At 32.6% G+C, this 26,604-nt stretch overlaps 3 protein-coding genes and 1 long non-coding RNA gene across 7 annotated transcripts; 1 reads left to right on the forward strand and 3 right to left on the reverse strand.

The window, feature by feature from the left end:
* Nucleotides 1-1,742: 1,742 nt before the first annotated feature.
* LOC114389029 (signal recognition particle 19 kDa protein-like) lies at nt 1,743-5,328 on the reverse strand. 3 transcript variants are annotated; one of them, XM_028349609.1, is made up of 3 exons: nt 4,990-5,322; nt 4,794-4,893; nt 1,743-2,071 (listed from the first exon to the last, which is right to left on the reverse strand). In XM_028349609.1, exons 1-3 carry the CDS (start codon nt 5,167-5,169, stop codon nt 1,938-1,940), a joined length of 414 nt encoding a protein of 137 aa, XP_028205410.1. In that variant the 5' UTR covers nt 5,170-5,322; the 3' UTR covers nt 1,743-1,937. The 3 variants fall into 3 exon arrangements, with proteins under 3 accessions (XP_028205410.1, XP_028205412.1, XP_028205411.1); XM_028349611.1 differs by lacking the exon at nt 1,743-2,071 and adding an exon at nt 2,667-2,923 and having other exon boundaries at nt 4,990-5,328; XM_028349610.1 differs by lacking the exon at nt 1,743-2,071 and adding an exon at nt 2,667-2,929 and having other exon boundaries at nt 4,990-5,328.
* Nucleotides 5,329-8,011: 2,683 nt separating this feature from the next.
* Nucleotides 8,012-13,453, reverse strand: LOC114391206. 2 transcript variants are annotated; one of them, XM_028352243.1, is made up of 7 exons: nt 13,033-13,453; nt 12,042-12,204; nt 11,096-11,296; nt 10,778-11,023; nt 9,652-9,808; nt 9,090-9,342; nt 8,012-8,430 (listed from the first exon to the last, which is right to left on the reverse strand). In XM_028352243.1, exons 1-7 carry the CDS (start codon nt 13,430-13,432, stop codon nt 8,096-8,098), a joined length of 1,755 nt encoding a protein of 584 aa, XP_028208044.1. In that variant the 5' UTR covers nt 13,433-13,453; the 3' UTR covers nt 8,012-8,095. The 2 variants fall into 2 exon arrangements, with proteins under 2 accessions (XP_028208044.1, XP_028208045.1); XM_028352244.1 differs by having other exon boundaries at nt 9,120-9,342; nt 13,033-13,452.
* Nucleotides 13,454-16,890: 3,437 nt separating this feature from the next.
* Nucleotides 16,891-18,126, reverse strand: LOC114389497. Its single transcript, XR_003661782.1, has 2 exons — nt 17,841-18,126; nt 16,891-17,188 (listed from the first exon to the last, which is right to left on the reverse strand). It is a non-coding gene; the product is annotated as an uncharacterized LOC114389497 (long non-coding RNA).
* Nucleotides 18,127-23,407: 5,281 nt separating this feature from the next.
* On the forward strand, nt 23,408-25,722 carry LOC114389019 (cysteine-rich and transmembrane domain-containing protein WIH2-like). Its single transcript, XM_028349599.1, has 3 exons — nt 23,408-23,539; nt 23,676-23,937; nt 25,376-25,722. The coding sequence occupies exons 1-3, from the start codon at nt 23,494-23,496 to the stop codon at nt 25,422-25,424; spliced, it is 357 nt and encodes a 118-aa protein (XP_028205400.1). The 5' UTR covers nt 23,408-23,493; the 3' UTR covers nt 25,425-25,722.
* Nucleotides 25,723-26,604: the final 882 nt, after the last annotated feature.

Raw genomic sequence — 26,604 nt, forward strand, 5'->3', positions numbered from 1 at the left:
ACATGTGCTCTTTGCCCCATGTAACATGTAAGTATCCCTTGCCCACAATTAACTATACGAATCAAAAGGTTGATGCCTGGATAGAAGGAACCTTAGGGTGTGTGGTTTATATTTTTATTTTTTATTTTCATTTTTTAAAAACTGTTTTATTTTCAAAAGATTAAAATCCTGAAAACATGCTTGATTTGACTTCTTATTTTTTGCTTTCAAGAAATAAAAACACTGAAAATTTTCAAAAGGAAATGTAATTTTAGATTTATTTAAAATTACATTCTTTGTCACCGTGTTTTATTTTACTTAAAAGAGATTCCTGGTTTCAACTGAAAATACTACAAACAAAAGACTTTGTTATTTCCAGCTTTTAAGTCGTTTGGGAAAATATTTTTACTGAAAATGAAAACAGAAATTCAACCAAACACATTTTCATTACCATTTTCTATTTCTAGTGAAAATGAAAAAAAAAACAACTAAACCAAACACCCTTAGCAATTGGCATTGTTGCATATATTGTTATCCATGAACATTATATTGTTGGTTGTTGTGGTGTTGAGGAACACAGTAACGACGAAGGTGTAGACAACAGAAAATAATCTGATAATGAGAGTGGACATAATATCATACATATCAGATTAACTCAAAGGTTAACAAATATGGTGCATCATGAATCATTCATAAAGGTGATCCCCAGTAAAACCTACTTGTAATAAAAATATCAATAATCAATATATAATGCAGATTAATGAAACAATATTTGAGATTTAACTTTTCAACAAACAACTACTATTATTTTAATACAGGATAAATGAAATTTAGAATATGTTAAATTTCCCTGCACTAGAGAGGTGAGCAACTAGTTCATAAACATGCATGGAAATTAAGACCTAGAAGCCTTGCCCGATAGCATTCCCAACCACGTGTGCAGCAAGATTAAATCCCTTGAAGTGAAAGTCACAAATGCTGGCATGTTCTTAGCTGTCTTTGCTTATGACAAGATTCGGGATGTTCTCCGTGCCCCTGAATGGAAATTTGCTCCAAGTTGAATTTGATAGTTATACGGATAAGTTTTACTTCATAAAAAATAAAAAAAATAAAAAAACTTATATAAGTTTAAAAAATAAACCCCATATATTTTGAAGATGAGTGAAAATTATATTTCAAATCATTCTAACTCAATTTAATTTTTTTACATTTTAAAATTATAACTTTTTTAATAATTGTGTATTAATAATAACTTGTTGATTTAAACTATGTCTGATAAAAATAACTGAAAAATTTAAAAAAATTAAATAAATATATAATAAATATTTAAGGATAAAAAGAATAAATATAAAAAATTAAAAGTCAATATTTAAAAAAATATTACTTCAAATAATGTTTAAAAAAATACTAAAAATTATTAAAAAAACTCGAATATCAAACATTGAAACAAGTTTTTCAAATAATAAAAAAAATTAATAATTAACTGAAATATTTTATCAAACACACTCTTAATAAATAATATTACACATACCATAATATTATATTATTTTGAAATATGCATCAGAAAATATATCTTAAACTATATACTTCTATTCTACAATTTAACTATTCCAATTTTGTCCTATACCATTGGATCAGATTCTTGTTCAAAAATGACAAGAAAATTTTAGATCGAGTAAAACAAAGATAAATCCGACTCAACCCGTCCCACACTCACCCCTTGCAACTTCAAAAAGGTACCCCACCCTCCCAAAAAAACTCCATGAAAAAAATGTCCAGTATGCATAATGTAGAAACTCATGTGCAAGGCTGTTTATTCTGCTAAAGTTAACAAACACATATTGGGGTGGGAAAAATTTAACTCCGTTGTAGTAATTAGTCCTATTATAATTATAATAAATAATATATCCGGCACAACACTCGAAATCACACATGTAAGACAATGTTCAAACACAAAATTATCTCCTCTTTTTTCCACCCTTCCCAGATTTGGTGGAAGGTCCAGCAGTTGATGTTGATGCAGGATCCTGCTTCTTGGTCCTTCCATGATGCCTAGGTACCATCTCTGCAACCTTTACCATTAGTTGCTTTCCTGCAAAACAATCACAGAAAAAGATGAAAGCATGAAAATGTCAGATTCATTGTATCCACGCAGAGGATAATTTTCTCATCAATTTTGATAAGTGATATTTACAATGAAAAAAGAAAACAGAGAAATTGTTTTTATATTGTCAAGAGACATCAAGGCTGTATTTGGTTCAACTTTTGAGTGCTTTGTATTTTATATCACATCAAATCTATATTATACCAATTTGTGATTATTTAAGTCTTGTTTTTATAACTTTTTTTTGACAGATTCTTTCCCTAACTAAACCCTCTAATTTCAACAAAACATTTTGGTACCTAGAAAAGTTAAAAGCTTATATTGGATGTTTTATTAACAATGTCACTGACTAACTATTTTAGAGTTAGATCCTGACCACTTGCAATCTTATTGTTAAATATTAAAAGGTCCTTTAGATTGTTGTGCTTTTTCTGCACTTCAAGCTCAGTGGTCTTTCCCTTCTTGAGAAGGACCGAAAAATTGGGATGGCACAGAACAGTATGCAAGGGCATTCCATGATAGCCAGGCTATCAGTATTTAACACCATGAAACAGAAAATCTTTACCAGTATTAACTATGGTGCTAGTTTCAAACCTTCATCTCTTGTATATTAAGTCATAAATATGTACTGAAAAGGTATCTTCCTATTAATAACATCTACAATCAATTTAAATTCACTTAAACAAGACAAACTCTGGCCTATCTATAATAAGGCTTATCTCTCTGTTTGTAAGCAAATTTCCATGAATTTCATATTAACTAAACCAAATAAAAGACAATCTAAGTTTCTCCTTTTGTGGAGGGTTGAATGGTCCAGGTAGCAATCCAATCCATCTTGATCTGCAGCTAACAAAAAGAAGACTTCAATGTAGAAGGATTGGTTTGATAACAGTTAACAAAAGGATTAAACTGAATTTTAATAGATTTATCAAATACACTACTGTCTTTGAAGGATTTAAAAAGAGAGCCAAGAAAGGTGATCAACTAATGGATATATTAGAATTTTATCTACAAGTGTAGGGAAGGAGGGGGCGGGACAATAGCAAAATTTCTCAAAAAGAACATGTAAAAATTGTCAACTTTAAGTAAAACCAGTAGTCCAGTAAAATCTTATCAGACCTTCACCTTAGATAATACTATAGACAAGTACTTATGCCTCCATTTCTAAACTTTACACTACACTGCACATCTCAATCAAATTTTCAACTTTAAAAATTGAAATATTTTAAACTGTATCTAATAGCTATTAAATCTAAAGAACCCACAAAATTAAGGGGAAAAAAAAAGATATAACATTGTAACTGTCACAACTTAATCATTCATATATAAACCAGTGGATATTAACACAGTTTCTTAGTATCAATTTTATTTTCAACCCTTCAAAATCAAAGGAACACACTTGTTAATTTCGAAGTGAACACAAATGAACCTTTTCCCCCCTTTTGAGTTTGCCTTTCCCTAAGAGGAAACTCACTCAATGAGAGTTCACTGTCACTTCAAAATTCTATTTCAAACAAAATTGCATTTTATTATGGTGTTACGCATATGAAATGTTTTCATCCTCTCCTACTCTTGTGATTTTACCCACAATTCCACATAAGTCCTTGATTCCTTTTTTTTTTTTTTTATTCTTGACAGGATTCCAGAAACAAACTACTTCAACTGAAAAAGAAACCACTTTAACCATAATCATGTTATGTTCTTAATGGTACTGGCCCTACCTTAAAACGTTCACAAAACAGAGATTACCACAAATATGAGAAGGCAGAACAAGACGCTGTCAATCAAGTTGCCTTAAATTATATATACAGTGCATCCTTGGGTTCAAGTCAAGAGTACCCGTTTGTCATTCAAAATTTTATTTCTACAACAAGAGCACATATTTTTAATTTATCAATTTAATTATTAGCTCTACATATGAATACACGACTTTTTTCTCAATCTTGCATTCTCAAATCTAATTTCATAGTACCAATAGTACTCTAAGTCCAAGCCACACTTCATAGTGGCCAGTCCCAATCTAGTGTCTCTTGTGTCATACAAGTAGAATACAATAAGACCGAGGGAAGAGAAGCTTGCTCAACTTGACACCATGTGCCATACATATAGACAGACAGACTTCATGATCTAACTGACTTTTTTTGTGTTGACCATGGTATTGGTATGAAGTAGCTACCACCAGAGGCAATGACTAATTTTTGTCGGGGATTGTGAGTACACGCAAGGTGGATATTTCCCTCCCAACACGATTTATTTCATATCCAAGGAAAAGCTAGAATTTGAATCTTGGATCACTTGGTTAAGGGACACAAGCTGCTACCACTTGTGCTAATTGTTGCTGGTTGATGATCTAACTACCGATACAAAGTATCTTCACTTGAAGGCCATAGTGTTTTGTCGCGTTAAAAGTAACCATAAGCTTTAAGTGCCAACCCAATTGCCAAGTGAGTTCCAACATCACAGTTGGGAAAAGACATCAATTTTTTGTAATCATGACACTGACAGTTGTACATTACAGAAACATTCTCGCTAGGCTGTTGACAATGTTTAAAAACAATCCTATCCTCAGCAAGACACACATAAATACAGTATGCAGAGGTTCAGCCATTGGATGAATGATCATGATATCTAAATAATATAGTGATTCAGATTCATATAACAACAACAACAACAACAATAATAATGAAAAGGTAGAAAGATTAAATCTTACTTGATGAGATGGCGGAATTAAAGAGAGTCCCATCCTCCTTCTTAAGCAACACCCTCACGCGCCCTCTCTGCATGAAATCACGAGGGTACGCCTTGTCTATCTGCAAAGTTCCATAAAAATAAAAATAAAAAATCAAATTTCCCAGTGAAAATGAAAACAAATCCAAAATTAACACAGCAGCAACAAAACAACGAACCTCAATTGCAAAAGGGAGCTTCAGATAGCTGCAGCAATCACCGATTTCGGCGCAAGTAGGATTTTCGCAGGCTTTGGCGAGGCCAATGCGCCTTCCTTCGGCCATCGTTTTCTTGGAGTTTATGTAAACGGGATACATCACAATCCATTTCTTTAGGTTGGGCAATTCGGAAGTATCCATGTGCTTCACTCACGCACTGCAAATTGAGAGCGAATCGAAAAATCCCAAACTGAATCTTCACTTCTACGATGGCACACACCGAAACGGAAAGGAGGAGGAATGAAGAAGAAGAAGAAGAAGAAGAGAGTCTTCAATGCTGGTTGGCCCAGTCAACCCACCCATGCTTCATCTGGGCCAAGGCCCAAAAGCTCACGAATAATAAGAGATAAATAGTCATATTTATCTTTTAAACGTATGAGACGCCAATAAATTAATTATAAAAGATAATAAAAAATAAAAAATTAATCATTGAATATATAAAAATGCAAAAAATTAATCTTATAAATATTTTAATGCTAAATTTATTTTTAAAATTTATAACTTAATGTCAAATTGATCCTCGAACAATATAATTTGTTATCAAATTAGTCCTTCAATATTACAATTTAATTATATATGGTCTTACAAATTTAATAACAGGATTAATTTGTCGTACTTTTTTTATGTTCAAGAATTAAATTTATATTTTTCATCCAATCAATTTATCACTACATTATATTTTCACAGAACTATTTTACAAGGATGAAATCTTAATTGGTTATTGCTATTTGCACTCCCCTACACTCTCCTTTTATGTTTCTCTAAATAAAAACAAAAAAATCCCTCCAAAATAACATTTGGCATGCGCTCCATAAACTAAAATGCACTCCCACTCTACTTAGTAATTCCATAGGTAGCATCTTTCATGTTAGTGCAAATACAAATTAAATGGTAATGTGGATGTTAGATTGAGGGTGTGCCCTTGTACCCTCTTATTTTTTAAAATTCATCAAATTTGTAAATAAAATCTTATATTTTTATATTTTATTTTATTTATATTTATATAATTGAATCCATTGATTTTATTTTTTATAATTTACATTCACTGACTTAAGGTCTTGGATCTGTCACTGCTTGTGACATCATCGAAAAATTCTCTAAAGACAAAAGGACATGGAAGGAGACACAAACTCAAATCCGTTAGGGTAGTGTGAGACTAGTTGGTGCATGTTGTATGTACAATCATATCTTTTAAGAGGCACGTATATCCTTACATGTAATGCGTTTACCATGTATATGATATCTCTATGTGGTGTATTGTATCTTTTTGCATGCATGGGCGAATGTATTAGACAAAAATGAATGCTGCATGATCCCACAAAAAAAATCATAACATTTTCATAATCAAATTAATACAGAATTTTCTACGATAAAATGGATCTTAGAGATGAGTATTAGTCGATAGTTGTTAATGTAGCGACAATGAATCGTTACACCTCCTACCTTTCTCTTTGTTTTACTATTAAAATACATCATATATTGTAAAAAAAAAAATACATCATGTGTATTTTCTTTATAAAAAAATGCTCATTTTATGATAAATTATTTATCATTTGTATGATACCTAGCATGATTTATCACATTATCGTAGCATGATTTCACAAATGCAAGACAAGGAGGGCATTTCTCTCTATCATATTTTCTATTTTTACATATTAAAAAATACCAAATGTTCACTTGTTTTTCTCAATAGAATTAGAAAAAAAAAATGTCATGTCACATGACATCATGCATATGTTCATTCCTTTTTTTCCCTTATTCCCTTATCCTTTCTTCTTCACTTTTTAAGGAACAAAATAGCAACAAGCAAATTATCCAGAGACTCCAAAACCAATGCAGATGGACAAAGCTGCAAGTTGGCTTCTTGAAATCCAATGTTGATGCATCTTTTAAGGGGGAGGACCAATGGACCAAATGGGGTATGTCCGTATGTGTATCTGGGATGATAGGGGATATTTCATCTCTGCTAGATCTCATGGGAGGAATTTGTGCTAACCAGTTGAAGAGGGACTGAGGAAGACACATTACATTGGGGTTGTTGCAAGCAATGAAGTGAGTAATTGAAATGGGTTTTACTCGTGTGATCTTTGAGATGGACAATAAACTAGTGGTGGATAAATTTAATAACTCAAGTCTATAGTCTGAACTATTCTGAGATTGGTTCCATTCTAGAGGATTGCTGACAAATTCATTCCAATTTTCCAAACTCTGAGTAGAGTTTGGTAGGAGCCAAGCAAATATAGTTGTTTATTCTTTTGCAAGGATAGTTTCCTCTTATGCTAGTCTTACTATTTTTAATCATATTCCGTACTTTTTTTATTAATGAAATTGCTTGAGTTTGTCTCTGTATTAAAAAAAACTAAGATGAGACTAAAAGAAAATATTGGAATAATAATAAGGTGAAAAAAATATCTTTTATTGTGTTTCACAATTACACCATTCAAAATTACACACAGAAAAAGACGAAACGAAGAACATAGATAAATTACTCTAAGAATAATTCTTTTTTATATATCATCATCATTATTTTTATAATCTAATAATTAAAATTAATTATTTTTTAAGTTAAATTTTAAGAAAATTAATAATAAGAGTGAGGAGAAACTTGATATCACCAAGATCAGATTACTTCAAAAGAATTACTCCTTATTTTCCCTCTTAATTTTCTTTTAATGTAGCAGTAAAAAAATGAGTTACTAGTTAAAATTGTTAGATTAAAAAACTGAAGAGTAAGGATAAAAAATAACTCTTAAAATTATTGTTGATTGCTTCTCTTTATGTATAAATAATAAAAGTCTCGTCACATCTTCTTTTTCTTTTATGGATCACATCCTTGTTATATTTCCATTAACCGTTTGATAAAATTTTGGGGTGAAAAACTTCATCTTAACAATTAAAAGGATGATTTAAGCTAAATGCAAACAATTACAACAGGGGACCCAGGTCACACATAAGTTTTTTTTGAAGGGAGGTCGCACATAAGTTAAATATATAAACTAAATATAATAATCTTATTAATTGTTATGGTTATACAACTAAGAATACAGAAAAATGTGACTTCCAAACACTATAATTTGAATGTAATGGTTCGTACAACATTTTTCTTTTTCTTACAGTGATTTTTAAGGGAATCTTTATCAACAGTGCCAAGAGCAGATAATTTGATGCCATAGGAAGCCAGACGATTAATATCCCTAGGAATTGGAGACTGCCAAAGACCGTCCCACCAAGCAGAAGGGAGAACTGGTGTGAAGGCACATTGATTGCCCTGCTTGCGACAACTCAATGGACCAGCATATCTGTTCCACACATGGCCCCAACCACGCTGATTCTTTAGGCCATCAGTCAACAAATTACTCTGGAAACTGCTAAGGAATATAAACCTTGAACCAGACATGTCCCCTGAAGAGTAGAAAAATATCATGTTTCAGCAGCATGGTTCAAGAAAATTTGTTCATGTAGGCAAAATTGATTTTGAAAGAAATTGATTATGCAAAATTAATGTTGGTTAAGATTAATTTTAAAGTAATGTGATTTATGTTCGAATATTTTTTATCGTAGCAACTCAGTATAACTTTTTTAATTCAATGCAAAAATATTCAAAGTTATTTTGACTCAATCAATTCTAGATTCAATATCAATTCCTCATCATTGAAACAAATGCCAACATGTATTTAAAATCACGATAGTTGATATTTCAACGTAATTCAAGAAAATTCAACATAAAACTAAACACGCATCACTTAATGCGTGCTAGGGTGAGCATTAAAATTGATTTCAAATAAAATTAATTTTCTAAAATTGGTTTTGGTAAAAATTGATTTTGAAGTGACATGAGTTATGTTTGAACGTTTTTTATTCTAAAAGTTAATAACAAATTTCAAATTTTTTTTATCCAACGCAAAAGTCATCTAAAAGTTATTTGAACTCGAAATCAAATTTAAACTCAAAATCAATTCCTTAATGTGAAATTAAACATGTGTCCATTTACCTCAAATCATGTTATCCGATATTTCAACAAGACTTTAAAAAATCCTACGTGAAACCAAACATGCACTTACTAGAATAAGCAGAGTGAATAGCAGAAATACCCAGATTGTAAGCTGCAGACAGTGCAGCGACTAATTGAGCATATGTAGTCCCGACACGCCGGTGAGCTCCAGAAATGGTGGCATATTTTGCGCGAGAAGCAAGAAAAAAATCCACAAAAGCAACCCATCTAGGCGCTGTACCCCAATCCCTCCTTCTAGAATCTGTGATGTGCAAACCTTTAAACATACTTCCTCTGTATTTGTCATAATCAAAATGAAGAACCTGGAGGCAAGAAGATATGAAAAAGAATCAAAGGCCCACAAATTTTACAGCATTCATAGGTTAGTAGCATCATGCATCACTGCTTGACGGAAATGAACAACAGATTGTATAATGGAGAATGAAGCATTTAATACAGAAGATTGACAACATAGAGAATAACATTTGCCAGTTCTTGATACAAGGTAATAATTTCATTGTTAACTAATAATATTTTTTTGGTATGAAGTATTAACACTTGTATATGTTTTCATCAACACATGTATAACGTCTAGTTGCATGCAGTTTAGCAATCAGGAGCTGAATAATTACCTCTACAAATTCACTTAGGTTAGACATATACATGATACTTTTAACAACAGCAGGTGTATCTGACACCACAACCACCTTTGGTCTTGATGACATTAGATGTTGACTGCGCATGGCTTTGTTCAGGCAATGCAACACTGCCTGCACAGCTCTTCCAGACCTGAAAATGGGGATGACAAAAACAGAATTAGTCATTTAAACCTATATCCTATAGGAAGGTTGACTGTTGCTACCAAAAATATAGAAAATGTTTTGATGCTACATGCATTTTTTTCTTCTAACATATTACATAGATATTTTGCATCAACAATGTCCATAAGAGAAATGTCAGCAAGACATCCTTTTAAGTACACTCTCATATTTAACGAGCATCTCTCATGATTATGTAATTTTCAATAAATTTTAACCAATAGAAAGTGCATTAGAAAGACTGTATTAGATAGCATGTTGCTAGCACTTTTCATGCACATAAATACAATACAAGTGTTTTTCTGAAGGATAAAAGATACCTATTATGGATCTCACATAGGATGGGAATGGTACCACAATTGACATTCTTTCCCTACTCAATACCATGTATTAGAAAGAATGTATTAGATAGCATGTTGCTAGCACTTTTCATGCACATAAATACAATACAAGTGTTTTTCTGAAGGATAAAAGATACCTATTTTGGATCTCACATAGGATGGGAATGGTACCACAATTGACATTCTTTCCCTACTTAATACCAGCTTTACAGCATGGCTGGGCTTTCCTTTGCTTACTTTCTGTTTTATTATGTTAGTATTTTACAGTTATCCTATACCATTGCAGAAGCTAAATTATTTGACATCTCATGGAGAGAAATATTTACCCAATTAGTGCTTACAGAATTGGATGAAAACCAATAGATAGAGGACAGCATAATGGAATGAAAACCAATAATATGATACTGAATTGAATTTGGCAATATAACATATTCTTTGGCTTCTCAAAAGAGTTCTATCCAAGATATATTAATTTAACTTTCCAAAAGTAGTAAAAGTAAAACTATTTTTTTTAAGATTTTATCAGAAATCTCTTCAACTAATTCATCAATCAAGCATGATGATTTCCACTCAATGAAATTAACTCATACTTCCATTACCTATGCATAAGCATTCGCATATGCAATGAGATGTCAGGATTCTCCCCACCACCAATAACCCAATTGACAGCTGCCTCAACATCTTCTGAAGGGGATATGAGAACCCTCATGAGCTCCCCAAAAACATTCGGCCGTAAACCTAGAACTTGTGGGTCACCAAACAAATTGAGAGCAGCAGTCCTCATCTGAGAGTGCATATTCTTTAAGAAAAACTGTGCCGCCACAGAATCTACTGTTCCTTGAAACCTAAAACATAAAGTTTATGCTCATTTATGATGGTTGTGAGACTAATAATTAACAAAACTATTCTCACCTTACCATATGATAGGTTGCTTCCATTTCTTCCAATTGCTACAGATAACATTTGTTTCTACTGGTTTCATAAAATCATCAATCCTCATAACCAGTTTCCTCCCATATTTGCTTTCACACCCTTTGTGTCTCCACAAATGCTTGATTTCTTTCACCGTAAAAGTAAAGTTGGAATAAGAAATGTAGTCTCCAAAAGGATATTTTCCTCTGAAATGTAGCAACAAGGTATTAATCAGATAATGAAAGACAAGACCATGATTTATTACAATATTTGTGGCAGTATGGTCTAGTCAGTTGGGATTTTGTTTGATAATCAATGTTATATTCGGACCACTTTTAAATACTACTTAAACTGCCTAGTTTTTGTTTTTTTTTTTTTAAATAAAGCTCATTATTTTTTCTCATTGCAAAATGTTTTCATATCTTTACATGTGGAATATTTTTTCATGTTATCTTGTTCAACCAATCATGGTCACACCAGTTACTCGTTCACTGTCCAGACCAATTTTAACAGCAATGATCTATAGTTGATTCAAATATGCTATATTTTGTAAGAGCAGTTTCACAAATATATCAATGGCACAATGTCATTAGTCTTCAAATATCAGAAGCCATGAACAATCTAAGTTGTCTCCACAAGTTCTTGAAAATAGGTAGGTAAATGTAATATGTATATGTATGATACTATGATTTAAGCTTACAAGGAGAGTCTAACCCAAAAGACTAGTCTACTAAATGAAAGAGTCTCACGACTTAAGTCCTACACAATGTGGGAATCATAGCAGAAGAGTGCAAAAAAGATCTGGCACAAGTTATGCTTTAAAGCTACCAAAGTCATTCATATAAGAGCCAAGCCAATGAACATGGATTCTCTAAATTTCAGTTGAGAGAATGTAAAAGTTCTTAAAAGTGAAAAGAAAAATTAGAAAGGCTTGAGAAAAAACCAATATGCCTGGTTTGACCAATGATCAAGGACCGGTTTAGCATTATACTAAGTGCTGCAGCAGTTAAGACCTTGTACATTTCATTCCCAAAACCTGCCTCACTTGCCTTCCCCAGAACAAAGCCATGTCTACAGAATTGCTCTGGGGGAAAATCCCTGATTCTTGAAGCACCTAAAACAAAATCAAACAAAGTCATGTTCTAATCTGACACTATTCTCCCCAGAAGCACAGGGAGTGTATCTATATATATCATAGTTTCAGATATCTAATTACACTCATAGGACACAACTACGAGTCTACAACTTTAGATCTTTATTAAGTATTTTCAGAAGATTAAAACTAGCAGTAAGAATAGAGAAATAGTTTTCTCTCCGATTATTTTTTCAGTTTATGAAAATTCTGTTGGTTTTCTCTAAATTTATAAAGTTCCACTTTAATTTTAGTTTGTCTTTCTAACATCAAGTTAGTGTTTACTCAAGTACAATAACAACTCACGCACACTGCTCAACTAATTGAGCCCAATTATTAATTCAAACTTTTTTTAATGGAAAATGTTAACAATTAGTATGTTATGTTAGTAGAAGATTAGAACTCATGACCTCCTTATCACTCCAACCCTTATGCCCCTCCCATCCCACAATCACCAATGACCAAACCACCTTATGACTCCCATATTAATCAAAACTTGATGACATGTAACAAAATTAACACCAATTTTCTATGATAAATCGATGGGGGTAAAAACATTAATTTAGTCTATACTACATCAACCGTTAGTAAGATTAATTTAGTCTAATATGTAAGGGAACCTGGTAAAATAAATAAATAAGATGAGAGAACAAATAATATTTTAGCCTAATAATAATAATAGTTATTAATATTAATATACAGAATGTATGAGTTATTGACAGTCTCTTGGATTTCTACATATAAAAAAACATTTATTTAACATAGCAGAAAGCCGAAAGTAGAGATCAAAATAAAGAAAGGCGAAGGTACCGTTGGCGAGAAAATGATTCTGAATCATCCTTCTCACTCTGAGGGACTCTTTCTTCCCGACACCACTTGTGAAATCCTCCCCCATTTCTTCCACCGTCTTGCATGGCTTCTCTCCCACGCGCCGAACCGCCACGACGCCTTTCACGCGCGAGCCATTCTTGGATGAAGTGTTGAACTCCGAAGAAGAAGAAGAAGAAGAAGAAGAAGCTCTTGAGAGAGGCACTGTGCTACTAGCGGGAGCATCCAGGAGCCTGAGCGAAAGCACCAAAAGTCCAAAACCAGTCACCGACACACACAGAACAAAGAATGGTTTCAGTGCCACGCGCCTCCTCTTTCCTCCACCGTACCTCATTTTCCCTCTCTCTCTCTCTCTCTCTCTCAAGCTTTTTGTCGTTCCCATTGAAGACAACTCTGTCTAGAGTTCAATAAATTAAGTCCACAAAGGAAAAAACTGAGTGTTCATAAATAACACGTGTTTTCTAATGGGTTTGGATTCTTCGTGTGACATTTCTGACCACTAAATCTCCCCAAGTCATAATCTCACTTGAAAAGATTTTTTTTCTTTTTTTTTAATCATAACATTGATGTAAATGACAAAATATTTATTAATTTTATTAATAATTTATTTTAAAAAAAATCTGACTAATCACATAAAAAATTAAAAACATAAAATACTAAACAAATAATACGCCAATAATTTCTTATACAAATAATAACTAACTACCTGAAAAATCAATAATTATCTTAAATTAGCTTAAAATATTAAATATTTTAAAAAGTAAAATATTGATTAACAGGTGGATGAAAATTCAACTGAAATGATCAAAAGAAAAACGTTCATCCAATAAGCAAATAAATTGCACCACAAGCACCCGAAAAACACACAGGAAGTAATACTCTACACCGCAATAAGAAGTAAACAAATTTAAAACATAAATTGCAAGACAAATAATAATATAAGATTTAAAAAAATAAAAATTTGAAAAGAGGAGTGAAGTGGAGTGACGCGTCATGCTAAATGACCAAATTTGAACCTAAGGTTAAATCCCTAGGACAAAAATCTTTAACACATTTTATTGTTGGTTAAAATTGACTTAAGTATCATAAACACTTCCTATTTTCTAATACACTCTTTTAACTTATTAAAAATACAAAATCATGAAAATGTTGGTTAATAAGGCATAACATTTCTCTTTATTGAAAAATACAAAATTTTAAAAAAAAAATACTCAATAAACAAATGATGAAACAAAAATAAAGTCTAATTAATTTAAGTTAATAACAAATAACATGTTAAAAAAATTTCACTTAAGTTTCACATGATAGGAAAATATCTTTATAATAATTAAGACTTGTTTATTTGATATCTTGTTGTAGTGTATCAATTAATTTAATATCTAATATCATTGAGCAAATTATTTAAATTTACGGAAAGTAATTCACGTTAAGAGTAAATTTTTTATACTAGAGTCACTCGTTTGAGAATGTCAAGAAACAATCGTACTACTTTCAAGTTCTAAATTAACAATTATAAAAATAGATACATAATTTACTTTTCATATTGGTTAAAAAACAAAAGAAAAAGGAAAATGAGAGTCAACGGTCAACCGCACAGATTTGCCATGTGTAATTTTTGTTCTCATTGAAGGCTTTCTGTCCATTTGTTTTCTTCTCTCTCGTTTACACAATCGCTTCAACTCTCAGCCCCGTAAAATTTTTCAGAAAGAAAAAAGCCGAAACAGTAACAGTTCAATATCCATCAAAACTAAAAAAGAAGTAATTAAGGAAAATAAAAATTAAAAAAGAAAAAAAAAACACAAAGTGGATAATTCTCCGACCAATGTTGTATTTGCATTTATCAATATGAAACTCCTTATTTCCACTATTTGTTTTTCTTTCTATGAGGGAAACCAAATCTTCATCGCAACAATCACAATACAATGGAGAATAACCTTATCGAGGATTCTGGTAGAGTTTGGCTCACAAAGATGATCAAGACATGAACACCAGCGACAACAGTACTCATTCGTCGGTGTTGGAGCCCGAAGATAATAAACTCGACGGCAAACCGGACGACGAAGCTGAAAAACTCGCAGATTCAGAACATGCTGAAGGAGACCAAGATCCCACAGAGGAAGAGAAAAAGGATGAAGAAAAAAAAAAAAAAAAAAGAATCCGCGAAGGCTCCACCGGATTCTCCTCTTCCAAACCTTGAGAAGGTTTCAGAAGACATCGACCAATTGCTTGCGACCTATGAAGCACAGACACTCCAGTTCCTTGCCGTGTCCGGTGTCTGACACGACATCGACATCGACACTGACGTCCATGTCTGGGTTGAGTTTGATGTGTTTAACATGTGTTCACGTGTCCATATCCGTGTCGTGTCTGGTGTCCGTGTCAGTGTCGGTGTTTCATAGCTTGCGACTCTACAACACAATGCAGATGCTAACAACAAAGAAGTCACCACATTGGATATGCCTAATTTCATCCCCATTTTCTTGCAACTAGTAGAAGAGAAAATAGTGAAGTACGAAACAAATGAGGTCAAATTGGGTGAGAATGGGGAAAAGGATTCGTCGTTTTTGGAATGCATGAATTGCATCTCAAAGTTGATGAAACATTTCACGGAGTAGGCTCAGTCTCATCAAGAGGAAGATCAAGAGGAAAACAAGGTCAAGGGAAAAACGAACTTGATCATCAACGACATAAGTGCGATTCAGCAAGAGGAAACGGTTACAAAATGGAGCAAAATAGCTAAAGAAATGATTGTAGGTACGCACTTTGCAAAGGCACGCATTCGAAGATGGCATACACAAGTTACTAAGGTACGAGAATCTCAGCATGGATAAAGTGCAGAAGATGTAGTAGGAGCCACTAGAGCGCGAGATCCCCACGAGGAAGGAATGCACCTCCGTGTGGCTCCCCGGAGAGCAGAGTCGAGTTAATGTTTGACAAAGAGGAGACTCATCTTCATTTTCCTCCTCTTCAGAGGACAACATTACGGCGAGCCTCTTCGGCAACCTCTCGCGTGGGATCGTGTACGAGACCCTGAGGGATGTGATTCTGAACATGGAGAGCCTTTTCCCCGCCAACCATGGGGAAATCAAGCACGAGATGATTTCGGTCAAGTGCCGCCTCCGTGAGGCGGCGGTTTTGATATTCTATGACCTGGAGAACTCTATCAAATCGGAAACCAGAAAAACTTTGGTGGCTTTCATATGTAACCAATTAAGTTATTAAAATATCCTTAAACTTGAGCATAACTAACTAGTAATTGTGCATGATCCTATATGATAGAGGCTGAATTATTCGCAAAATACATCACACATACCTTTCCTCATATAAGTTTAACGAGCCCTTCATATGTCTCACAAACAAATTCTTATGCACCTGGCTTTTGAGTAATTATATTAGAATAATTAGAGTTAACCACTAATGAAAAAGGATTAACCATTGTTATAATCTTGAAAAGAAAAAGTATTCATCAACAATCTACAATCCATAGGTATTGGTGAAGTTCACATACTAAAACTACTGGTAGCTACAACTATGTTGGGAAATATAATATTTTGTTGAGAGACAATTGATAATTTACTAACACATGAATTGATACATTCTTTTAAAAAACTTGGAAGTGAATGACTTGATGTCATTGACAATAGAGAGGTCACAAATCTGCTAGATAAATTATAGGCATATAAAATCATAAAATTTCCAATTGCTTTTAGCTAATCCACTAAATTGTGGAAGGTTTCATAATAAAACTCATGTACAATGCATGAAATTAGGAAATTCTTGTGTCTGTGATTTGAAAATTCAAAATAAGATTAGTGAATTGAAATACATGAAAAAAATATATTTATAACTCTAAATATACATTTTGATTGTCAATTTTAGTTTGAATATCAGAAAGTGCAACCCCTCCTTATTATGACATACAAGATAGACAGTTGCACCACTCTGAAAATCATTAATCATAACATGTAATTTCAAACTTAAAAGTGCAAAATTCCAAAAACAAACATATGAGAAAGACAAAAACTACTTTGCAAGACCCTCAACAACAATTGCATAGCCAATTCTTGAATTAGCTCCAATAACAATGCAAGTCTTTTCTTGGTATTTGTATTTCCATATCCTCTGGTTTGGATATCTCCTGATGATCACCACAAAATTTTTGATTCATACATCAGTTAAAAAATCATGAGGCCAAATAACAACAACACTAACAAATGTTACTAGTTACACATAAAAATAAATGACACATAGTAGGTGCCAAGTTTCAATCCAAGAACACATGCCTCAATGGTTTTTAATGCCTAATTCAAGAAGCTCTAAGATATTGATACTACTTTTGATCATTCTCATTTGGTTTGCTAGTTTTAAAAAATTAACATCATAGCTATCAATCTTTTGAATGATTCAATCTTCAATATAAATTATGGAAGCCTTCCCTGCTTTATAGAAATAAAAGAAACATCTTGATTCCTAAAATGAGCCAACAAATTAAGGTGAAAGCTAAAAGTAAAGGTATTTTTTTATGTTTATGGACCCAAACTAAAAATGTATATGTTTGTTTCTTACAAAATAAAAATAAAAATATATATATGAATTATGGGTTGTCCCATAATGTAGAGAAATACCAGTTTGTGCTTATAGGTAATATCGGGGAGGGGGTTTCTTATAAAAAATACCACAAGATGCAATTAGGGATTTAGGGTTTTACAATCCAAGGTTCCAATTCAAAGGGGCACAAATCACGACCATGGAATAGTTGAAAGGTTTTACAAACTAGAGGTTAGAGTTACCTGAGAAGATTTGTGAAGACTGGAGTGGTGAAAATTGGGGATAAAGAGTATTTATCAGATGTTTGAACTGAAAAGTGAAGCAACTCCAAATTTGGTGAAGCAAAGCTCAGGTTGCAATGAGGGCGATGCGCATTATTCTCATTGCGGCGATTTGAGACAATGCTTAGGCTACAACAATGTGTGACGATGATGTGAGATGTGATCAGGTTGGGATGATGTGAGATGTGCTCAGGTTGCGATGAGGTGCGACAATGAAAGGTTATCCTTGTGATTTTGAAATCGTGTAGTACATGATGAGGAGCGGATGGTTATTCTTTTTCCTGCTTTATTTCAGTGTTTGGTAAAAAAAACTTTTTTTAATTATTAAAAATATTTATCATTAAAATGTGTCACATAAACGGGTGTAGTATGGAACTGTTGAGGGAATAAAAAGGCCTAAACATTGGGAGGATTTATCCCAATGAGTCATAAGCAACCATATAAGTGAACCTGAGATCTCACACTAACCCAAAATCTTAAGGCTTAGGTTTATGAGTCTTGCCTTCACTTATATGGTGCTCAAACTTTTCATTCCTACACAATGTGAGACTTTACTTCACACTTGTACTCCAACAATCTCTCCCTCAAGTGTGAGTCTCTTTCACATGGTAGTCTCCCCCTTGAACGGAAGTCATTATCATCCACTAGTATTCCATGGTGGCCATTAGAGCCCACATACTCTAGATATTTGCACCATTGCTGCATACACAGGACACACCGCACCGCTTAGACCTACTGTCAGGAAAACTTTCAATACAAGGGATCCCTAAGCCTAGGATCCTTCGCCACCATCTTACTTGTTTGAGTTGTTCACCAAGTCAAACCATAGGCTATAATATCAATTGTTGTGTAACTAAAAGGGTAAACATTGGGAAGATTTATACCAATGAACCATAAGCAACTATAAAAGTGAACCTGATACCACACCTTAACCCAAAACCTTAAGGCTCGGGGTTTATGGGTCTTGTCTTCACTTATATGGTGCTCAAACTTCTCATTCCTATGCAATGTGAGACTTCACTTCACACTTGTACTCTAATATTTCACCTTCTTGAACATCATGACATGGATAACTCCAATCAACTTTTGTTAGAATCAGGTTGTCCAAGTCATTTCAAAAGAACATCCTAAACCCATCAACATTAAGATTCTTAAAAAACCAGCATCTACATTGCACTTTATGTCTCTGTTTAGAGGTGGTTCCCAACAATCTACATGTTGCACTTGTTGTTGATTATGGAAGCAAGCGTCCAACGACTTGAACTGTGACTAATCTTGGAAGAACTCATCACCTCACTACACTACAAATTCATCAAAATTATTCTTATTATCCCATAACTTATCATTCTAGCATCGCCAAATACTCCGAGGAATCATTGCAGGTTCATTTGGTTTAGAGGATAGAAATAAAGATGATGGAAATATTAAGAAATTTTGAATTAAAACAGAATGTAAAAGATATAGATCTCACATGAAAAGTACAAAATTTCTCTCATATTTCTCTCCTACAACTCACTCTAAATCAAACACAATCGACATATGAGTGGCTTAAAAAAGTTATTTGTCTTTTTCTTTTAATTTTAATAATTCAAGCATGATTGTAATTTATATTTATAATTTTATTTCTCATAATAATTACATATTTTATAAGACTACGATAAGTATGAATTAAGGACGATTAAATATGTTTTTTATTCTCCTAATCATACCAACATGTATTAAGAAAATTAATAAAGCTCTACACTATTTATTTTTACTATGATATTAGTGTAGAATATCTATTAAATTTATATACAATATGATTAGTTTCCAATTTTCCATCGAGGCTTCCTTTAACATGCAAGGACACAAAATAATTTTTTTTATAATTTGTTTTAGACTTGAGGCATGGGTTTCTAATTTTCAATTTTAAAATGTAATTTTCAAAACAAAACATATTCAACAAAAATGGAGTTGAATTGATTTTTAACTCAATTTTAAAACTTTGACATTCATTATCAAAACCAAAACCAAGAAAAAAGGTTTTGTGAATTTGGTTTTTAATTTTAAAAAATACATTCTAACCAACATCACCATACCACTATCATCGCCACCACCATTATCATCACTATTGCCACCACACTATCATCATTTCACCACAATCACCACCACAGCCATCACCTCCACGTCGTTTGTCACCTCCACCACCACCACGCTGCTACCACCACCCAACCTTGATTGATCTGCATGACTCAGCATGTTTCTTCCTTTGGGCATGACTTGACTCATTTAATGGGTCATCGGTTTAACCACAAATCTAATCGGGTTGTATCGAGTTTCACTTGGTTCAATGTATGATCGATCTGATAGGCAACTCGAACCAGTTAAACCTCTAGGTCGCATTCGAAACAATCCAACTATTTGGGTTGATCGAACCACTGTTATTGCTACTATTGTCACCGTCACCACTCTTACCCTTCTACCTTTGTCACTGTCACTATTTTACAGTAGAACGATATAAGATGAAATGATTGACTTATTTTAGTTATCTTTAATTTGTAATATATTTTTAAAAATTAAAAATAAAGAATAAAACGAAACTCAAAACTAATTTTAATTTTTGAAAATTTTAAAATTATAAGTGAGAAAACATCCTGAATAGGTCGTTACTTTAGTACAACTTTAAAATAAGTCATACCGGTATGCGTTATGTATTGTTCAATCATATAATGTCATGGAACTTTTTTTGTCACATAAATGATTAAGTTAAATTTTTCATTTTTTATAATTAAAGCTTAATTTTTTTTTGTAAATTTAATATTTTTATTTTAAATTTAATGTATTTGAAAAGGCATTTTAATCCCTAATTAATTCTTAATTTTCTTAATTCTAAACCTAGTCTTCCTCATGTGAAGGTGGGAAATATTGAATGAAGTTGAAAAATTGATAGAATGCAAGAAGGCTATATCCCTCAACGAATCACAAGCTCCATTAGAGGAGCTTTTTGTTTTGGGTCGTTTTTCGTGAATTAACAAAGCAAAAAGCCCATCAAGAGCGTGCATCACCGAAAAGCTGCGTGGGGATTTGTAATTCTACACTTGTTTTCATGTTACTTTTGTAAGGATATTTGTAATGGGGTAATACTTAGCATTTGGGGGAAAACGTTACACTGAATACAGTAGGGGAGAGGTATATATATCCGGGGCAAATTTCTCCATCTGGGGTTGTTTTAGAAACTATTTTTTTAGATGTGATTGTTTTTAAATTATTTTCAAGAGGGGTAGTTTTTTACGTGAAAAACATGTATGCAGGACCCAAACCGTCAGAACCAGTGACGAGTTTGATATCCTTGAGCAAATCGCCAACGTTAATGACGATACCAGTGACCAAATCGCCACTTGAAATGGCGACACATGCGCAATTTTTGGGAACTGCCAGTCAAACAAGCGAGTTCCGTGGATTAAGCTTTTTGGTTTTGTTTTCTTTTGCTAAAGCATGAAGCATAAATTGGAACTGACCTCGCGCTATATAGGCTACGGGAGTGGGCAAATATCTTTTTGAAAAAAATAAATAAAACTTAATCGTATTTTAATTTTTTAGTTGTTTTCTACTTTAAATTAATTAGTTTTTATTTTAAAATTAAAGAAATTTGATCTAAACGTTATTTTCATTTTCTACCTACAAACTTTACAAAAATTGAACAAATAAATTTTTATTTATTTTTGTTTCGAATTTACTAACTAAAAAATAAATTTCACTCAAAATAATAAAGATTAAAATTTCCTATCCTCAAATAATTTATTGTAAAATCTTTTAAATATCATCATGTTGGTACATTTTATATTTAATATTTATAAGCTTTTGAAATTATTTTATATCTTCATAACTCTGCAGAATATTTAGATAAAATGATAAAATATGAAAAATTGACAAAAGAATCAAATTAACTTTTTTTTAGTAGGATGAATCAAATTAACTTAATTAGTTTTAATTCTATAGTTATTTTAACTTACAATTATATTTTTAAATTGGCATTAAACTGTATTAATTATTGTTATCATTGTAATAAAAAAAAATGTTGTTATTCAGAATACTTCATTATCTTTAAATTCAAATTAAATCTTATTTTATTTTAATTTCTAAAAAATCCCATACTATCTTTAAAATTTTTTTTGTTATAGTTGTATTATTATCTTCAAATTTAAATCGAATCGAATGCTAATTTTTTTGTATTCATTTATAATTCTATAAAAGAATATAAGTTGTTTTAATTTACATACAGAGTTATCGCTCAATCCCTCACGTCATAACTACTGCTTCACAACCTGACACGTATCGTTGAATATTTCCAATTCATGCTTCATCGTTCAGCAAAAGAAAACAAAACCAAAATCAAAAAGGTTAATTCACGGAACTCGTCAGTTTGACTGGCGGTTCCCAAAAGCTACGTGTGTCGTCATTTTAAGTGGCGATTTGGTCACTGGTATCGCCATTGACGTTGGCGATTTGTTCAAGGACACCAAACTCATCACTGGTTCTAACGATTTGGGTCCTACATACATGCTTTTCACGTAAAAAAAATTGTCCCCTCTTGAAAATAATTTAAAAACAACCCCATCTGAAAAAATAGTTTCTAAAACTACTCCAGATGGAAAAATTGCCTATATCGGACTATATGGAGTGAGATATGGAAATACTTGTTTTATGAGAGGGGAATGGTACCGATATCTCTTTATATAATGAATATACTTTTTGTCGATAAAAAAAAGAAGCAAAAAGCTGTTTGAATTGATGGTTTGAATTTCTACGAGCTAATATGGAATGCCCTGGAAAAACACTACCCAACCACATGCAATTCTCTCATAGGTGATGACGGTGAGAAAGATTCATAGAATGCAAGAAAGGTTAGATTTAGAATTAGAAAATTTTGGAATTAATTATAGATTACAATGTCTTTTTAAACTAAATTAAATTAAAAAAATATTAAATTTACAACAACAAAAAAATCTTATACCTTTAATTAAAAAAACAAAAATTAAACTCAATTATCTTACATAATAAAATAAATCACACAATATTATATAATTAAACAATATATAGCATATAACGCTTACTAATGTGACATCACACCAAATAAGCCTAAGATGTATGGAAAGTCGGCTTCGCTGTGTGAAGACGTGGCGAATGATTACTAGCCAGACCGAACCAACTAACAATCAAGAAACCGGTCCCATCGGTTTTCAATTAATTAATTTTTTACTTTTTTTTTTCATTTTTTTACACGTGGGTCATTTTTAAATTATTTTCTGAAAAAAGAAAACAGGTCGATGTAATAATTTCTGAGTTAAAAATCGCAATATTTATTATAACTTATTTTTTTAAATTTTTTTTTAAAAAGACCCAAATATGAAAAATGAAAAAAAAAATACCCAATAATAAAACAAATAAGTTAAAAAAGACCCGAGTATGAAAAATGGAAAAAAAATTACCCAACAATAAAAAAAATAAGTTAAAAAAGACCCGAATATGAAAAATGGAAAAAAAATTACCCAACAATAAAAAAGTCTTAATTTTTCAACTCTTGTACTATTTGTCTATTTCAGCTCTTCCCTCTCTCACCCATTCACACACTGAAATGAGCAATTTCCAGAGAATATCGCACGAATCCTACCCTCCCCCAGGTACCACACACTTAATACCCTACTAATTCCCTTAATCTATCTATGATTCTTTGATTTCAATTTCAATTATTCGATTTTTCTTTTCATCCTTTCAATGAGATTGCCGAATTAATTTGTTCAATTGAATTCTGAATAGGGCACGGATCTCCTTACCCTCCACCCCAACCGGGTTACCCATCGGCGCCGCCTCATGAAGGGTACCCTCCGCCGCCGCCGCCTCCGGGATATGGTGGGTACCCTCCACCGCATCCGCCGCAGCGTCCGCCGTATGACTCCTACCAGGGCTACTTCGACAACGGGCGTCCACCGCCACCTCCGCCGCCGCACTACCATTACCAGCACGTGGATCATCATCACCTCCACGATGAGCCCGGGTGCTTTTCATTCCTGCGAGGCTGGTACGTTTTTTTCATTTGTTTATTAGTGTTTATCTTAGTGCCTATATTTTAAAAATAATTATCTAATTAATTGTTAGTCCGAGTGGAATTGGATCCAGATTGTCTGTGGATTGAAATAATTTGGTTGGAAGGAGAAATGGAATCAGTCAGGTTTTTCGGCTCAAATTAGTTATCAAAAATTGATACCTCGTACCAATGTCATGGTGACTAAAGTAAAAAGTACACGGATTAACAAAAATTGAGCAATCTAAAACATATCTTACCTTTTATCTATTTTTATTTTTGCAGTCTGGCTTTTTTGTTTAGAGTGTGCTAGTCTATCCTCGTGGCTTTGTTTGTTATTTCCCTTTAGATCTAATTCTCCTGGTAGAGTGGCAATTATATTTTTGATTGTGAACATTTTCGTGTTAAATAGTTTATGAGGGTTTTAACCCTAAACGTTATGGGGGATGAGATTGTTGACAAAACATTCAAATGGAAGAGTTAATGAGAATTTGAGGTTAAACAGTATGGAAGGATATGTTAATTCTATTATATCCTAGTGAGAAGGTTTGAGTTGGGAAGTGGGAGGCTAAGGCTTGGTTTATTATGGTTTATGTTATCCTTGGCTTAGACAGCTCTAGCTAACATTTGATGTATCACTTGTTTGGGTTTGTTAATATCCACCTAGATTGGAGAGATTCTGTCATGTTTAAGCCTTCAAGGTGCACAGCTTAGTATGTGTTAGAATGAAAGGATCAACTGTTTCTTTGTGAAAGAATAAAAATTAGATGTAGTTTCTTAGATGTTTTTGGTACTATTTTTCAATTAGAATTGGAGTTTCACCTCAGTAACCTATACTGGTCTTTAATACAAACTTTTATTATGTTGATTCATAAGATGAAATTCTACTTCTATACAAACTTGTATTATGTTGATTCATAAGATGAAATTCTAATTCTGATTGGATAATAGCATAAAAATTACTTAAGGTACTGCATCCTAGTTTTAAAATACCAAAGCAATTGACGGTTCTGTTGCACAACTCTGATGATGCATCAAGTTTAACCTCAGTAGCAGTGTCATGCCCAAAAGAATACATATTAGTATAAATGTATGTGCTAATTACTTACTGACTTGCTACATTTTCACTCATGAGCCTAAGACATTATTTCTGAATCAAAGTTTTTCCTGGTATAAATTCTCAACCAAGGGTATAAGCAGAAAAATGTTTCATACCCTTAATCCTTAGTATGCAGAATTCTTCAATTAGCTTTGCTGATGCATCATTAATGAAGTTCTATAGAATTGTTTTATTTCAGCTTGAGACATCAACTTCTTTTCATTAAAACAAAAGAATCGCATGAAATTTTTTCTTAGTTTCTGTACTCTAATTCATCTCCTGTTAGTTTTTTATGGTGGTAAATAAGAGTAAGAATCTTTCATTTACATTTTGCAGCATCGCAGCGCTTTGCTGCTGTTGTGTGCTAGAGGAGTGTTGCTTCTAATAATCACACCACAAAAGTTGTTTCTTCAGTTTGCTGCACTTTGTTATGGCTCTCTAGAGAAATGTGGCTACAATTCTAGATAATAAGTGAGAGGTGGCAAGTATTGGTCATTCTTGTAACTCTGGTCTTTTCCCTCTACCCTAAATCCTGGTCTGTGCATAGGTTCTGTGATGTGGTCTATATGTGAATTGCTTTGTACGAACACTATAATGGAAAATGTAAACCGTTTCTTATAAGGTGTAACAGACAATGATATGGTTAAATTTGTTACATATTACTCGCCTTCTTTACGCATCAATATCATTTTCTTTTATACTTAGCATGAGAATTTCAATTGTGAAGGCCACTTTTACCAGAGGACAATGGAATCAATTAACGGGCAATTACCTATTGAGATTTTTCTTTAATTTAATTTTGATTATTCTTTCCACTTTGAGTCTTTGCAAGCTGCAAGCTACAAAGTATTGTTTTTGTTACAAGTCTTTACAGGCGACGACGCTTAACTTGCTATCTTACTTTACACGTAGGTCAATTGTTTCATGTTTGAAAATTGAAATATAATGAGTAGCTCTGGAAATTACTCGAGTGTATTTACACAGTTTATATAGCATATCAAACACCTTAAGCAAAATACTTGCTAGTACATATAGTTTGTAGGATATTGTAGAGTTGTTAAGTAGAAGAAAGAACCAGTATAAACGTTTTTATCCAAGCAGTTTCCTCCTCCTTTCGTTTTTCAACTTGACGTCCATATATATGCTCGGGAAAGAATATTTTTATTGATAATTCGAACCATTTTAATACGCCAAGGATAGATTTTAGTGTTACTGATTTAGTGTCTGTTTATACATACACAATTTTTAACCTGTACTGTTTTGTCTTTTTACAAACATGCTTTCTCATACAATTTCTAATACGCCAAGGGTATACAATTTTTTATTGTATAGCTTCTCAGAGCAAGTTTAATGCTGGCTCATAAAGGTACTTGGGACGGTTTTGCGAAAAATCAATGTTGTATAAAACTTTGGATTTGCTGTGGCTGTAGTTGACAAAATGAACAATTTTGCATTTTTTGTTATTTTCAATAGAAAGTTAGAAACTATGGAGAGAGAGAAATTGAAGTTTTAGTACCACTAAAATGACCGAATTAAATGCACCAAATCACAAGAAATAATGGAGA

The sequence above is a fragment of the Glycine soja genome, chromosome 16 (assembly GCF_004193775.1).
Source record: "Glycine soja cultivar W05 chromosome 16, ASM419377v2, whole genome shotgun sequence".
Lineage (NCBI taxonomy): Eukaryota > Viridiplantae > Streptophyta > Magnoliopsida > Fabales > Fabaceae > Glycine > Glycine soja.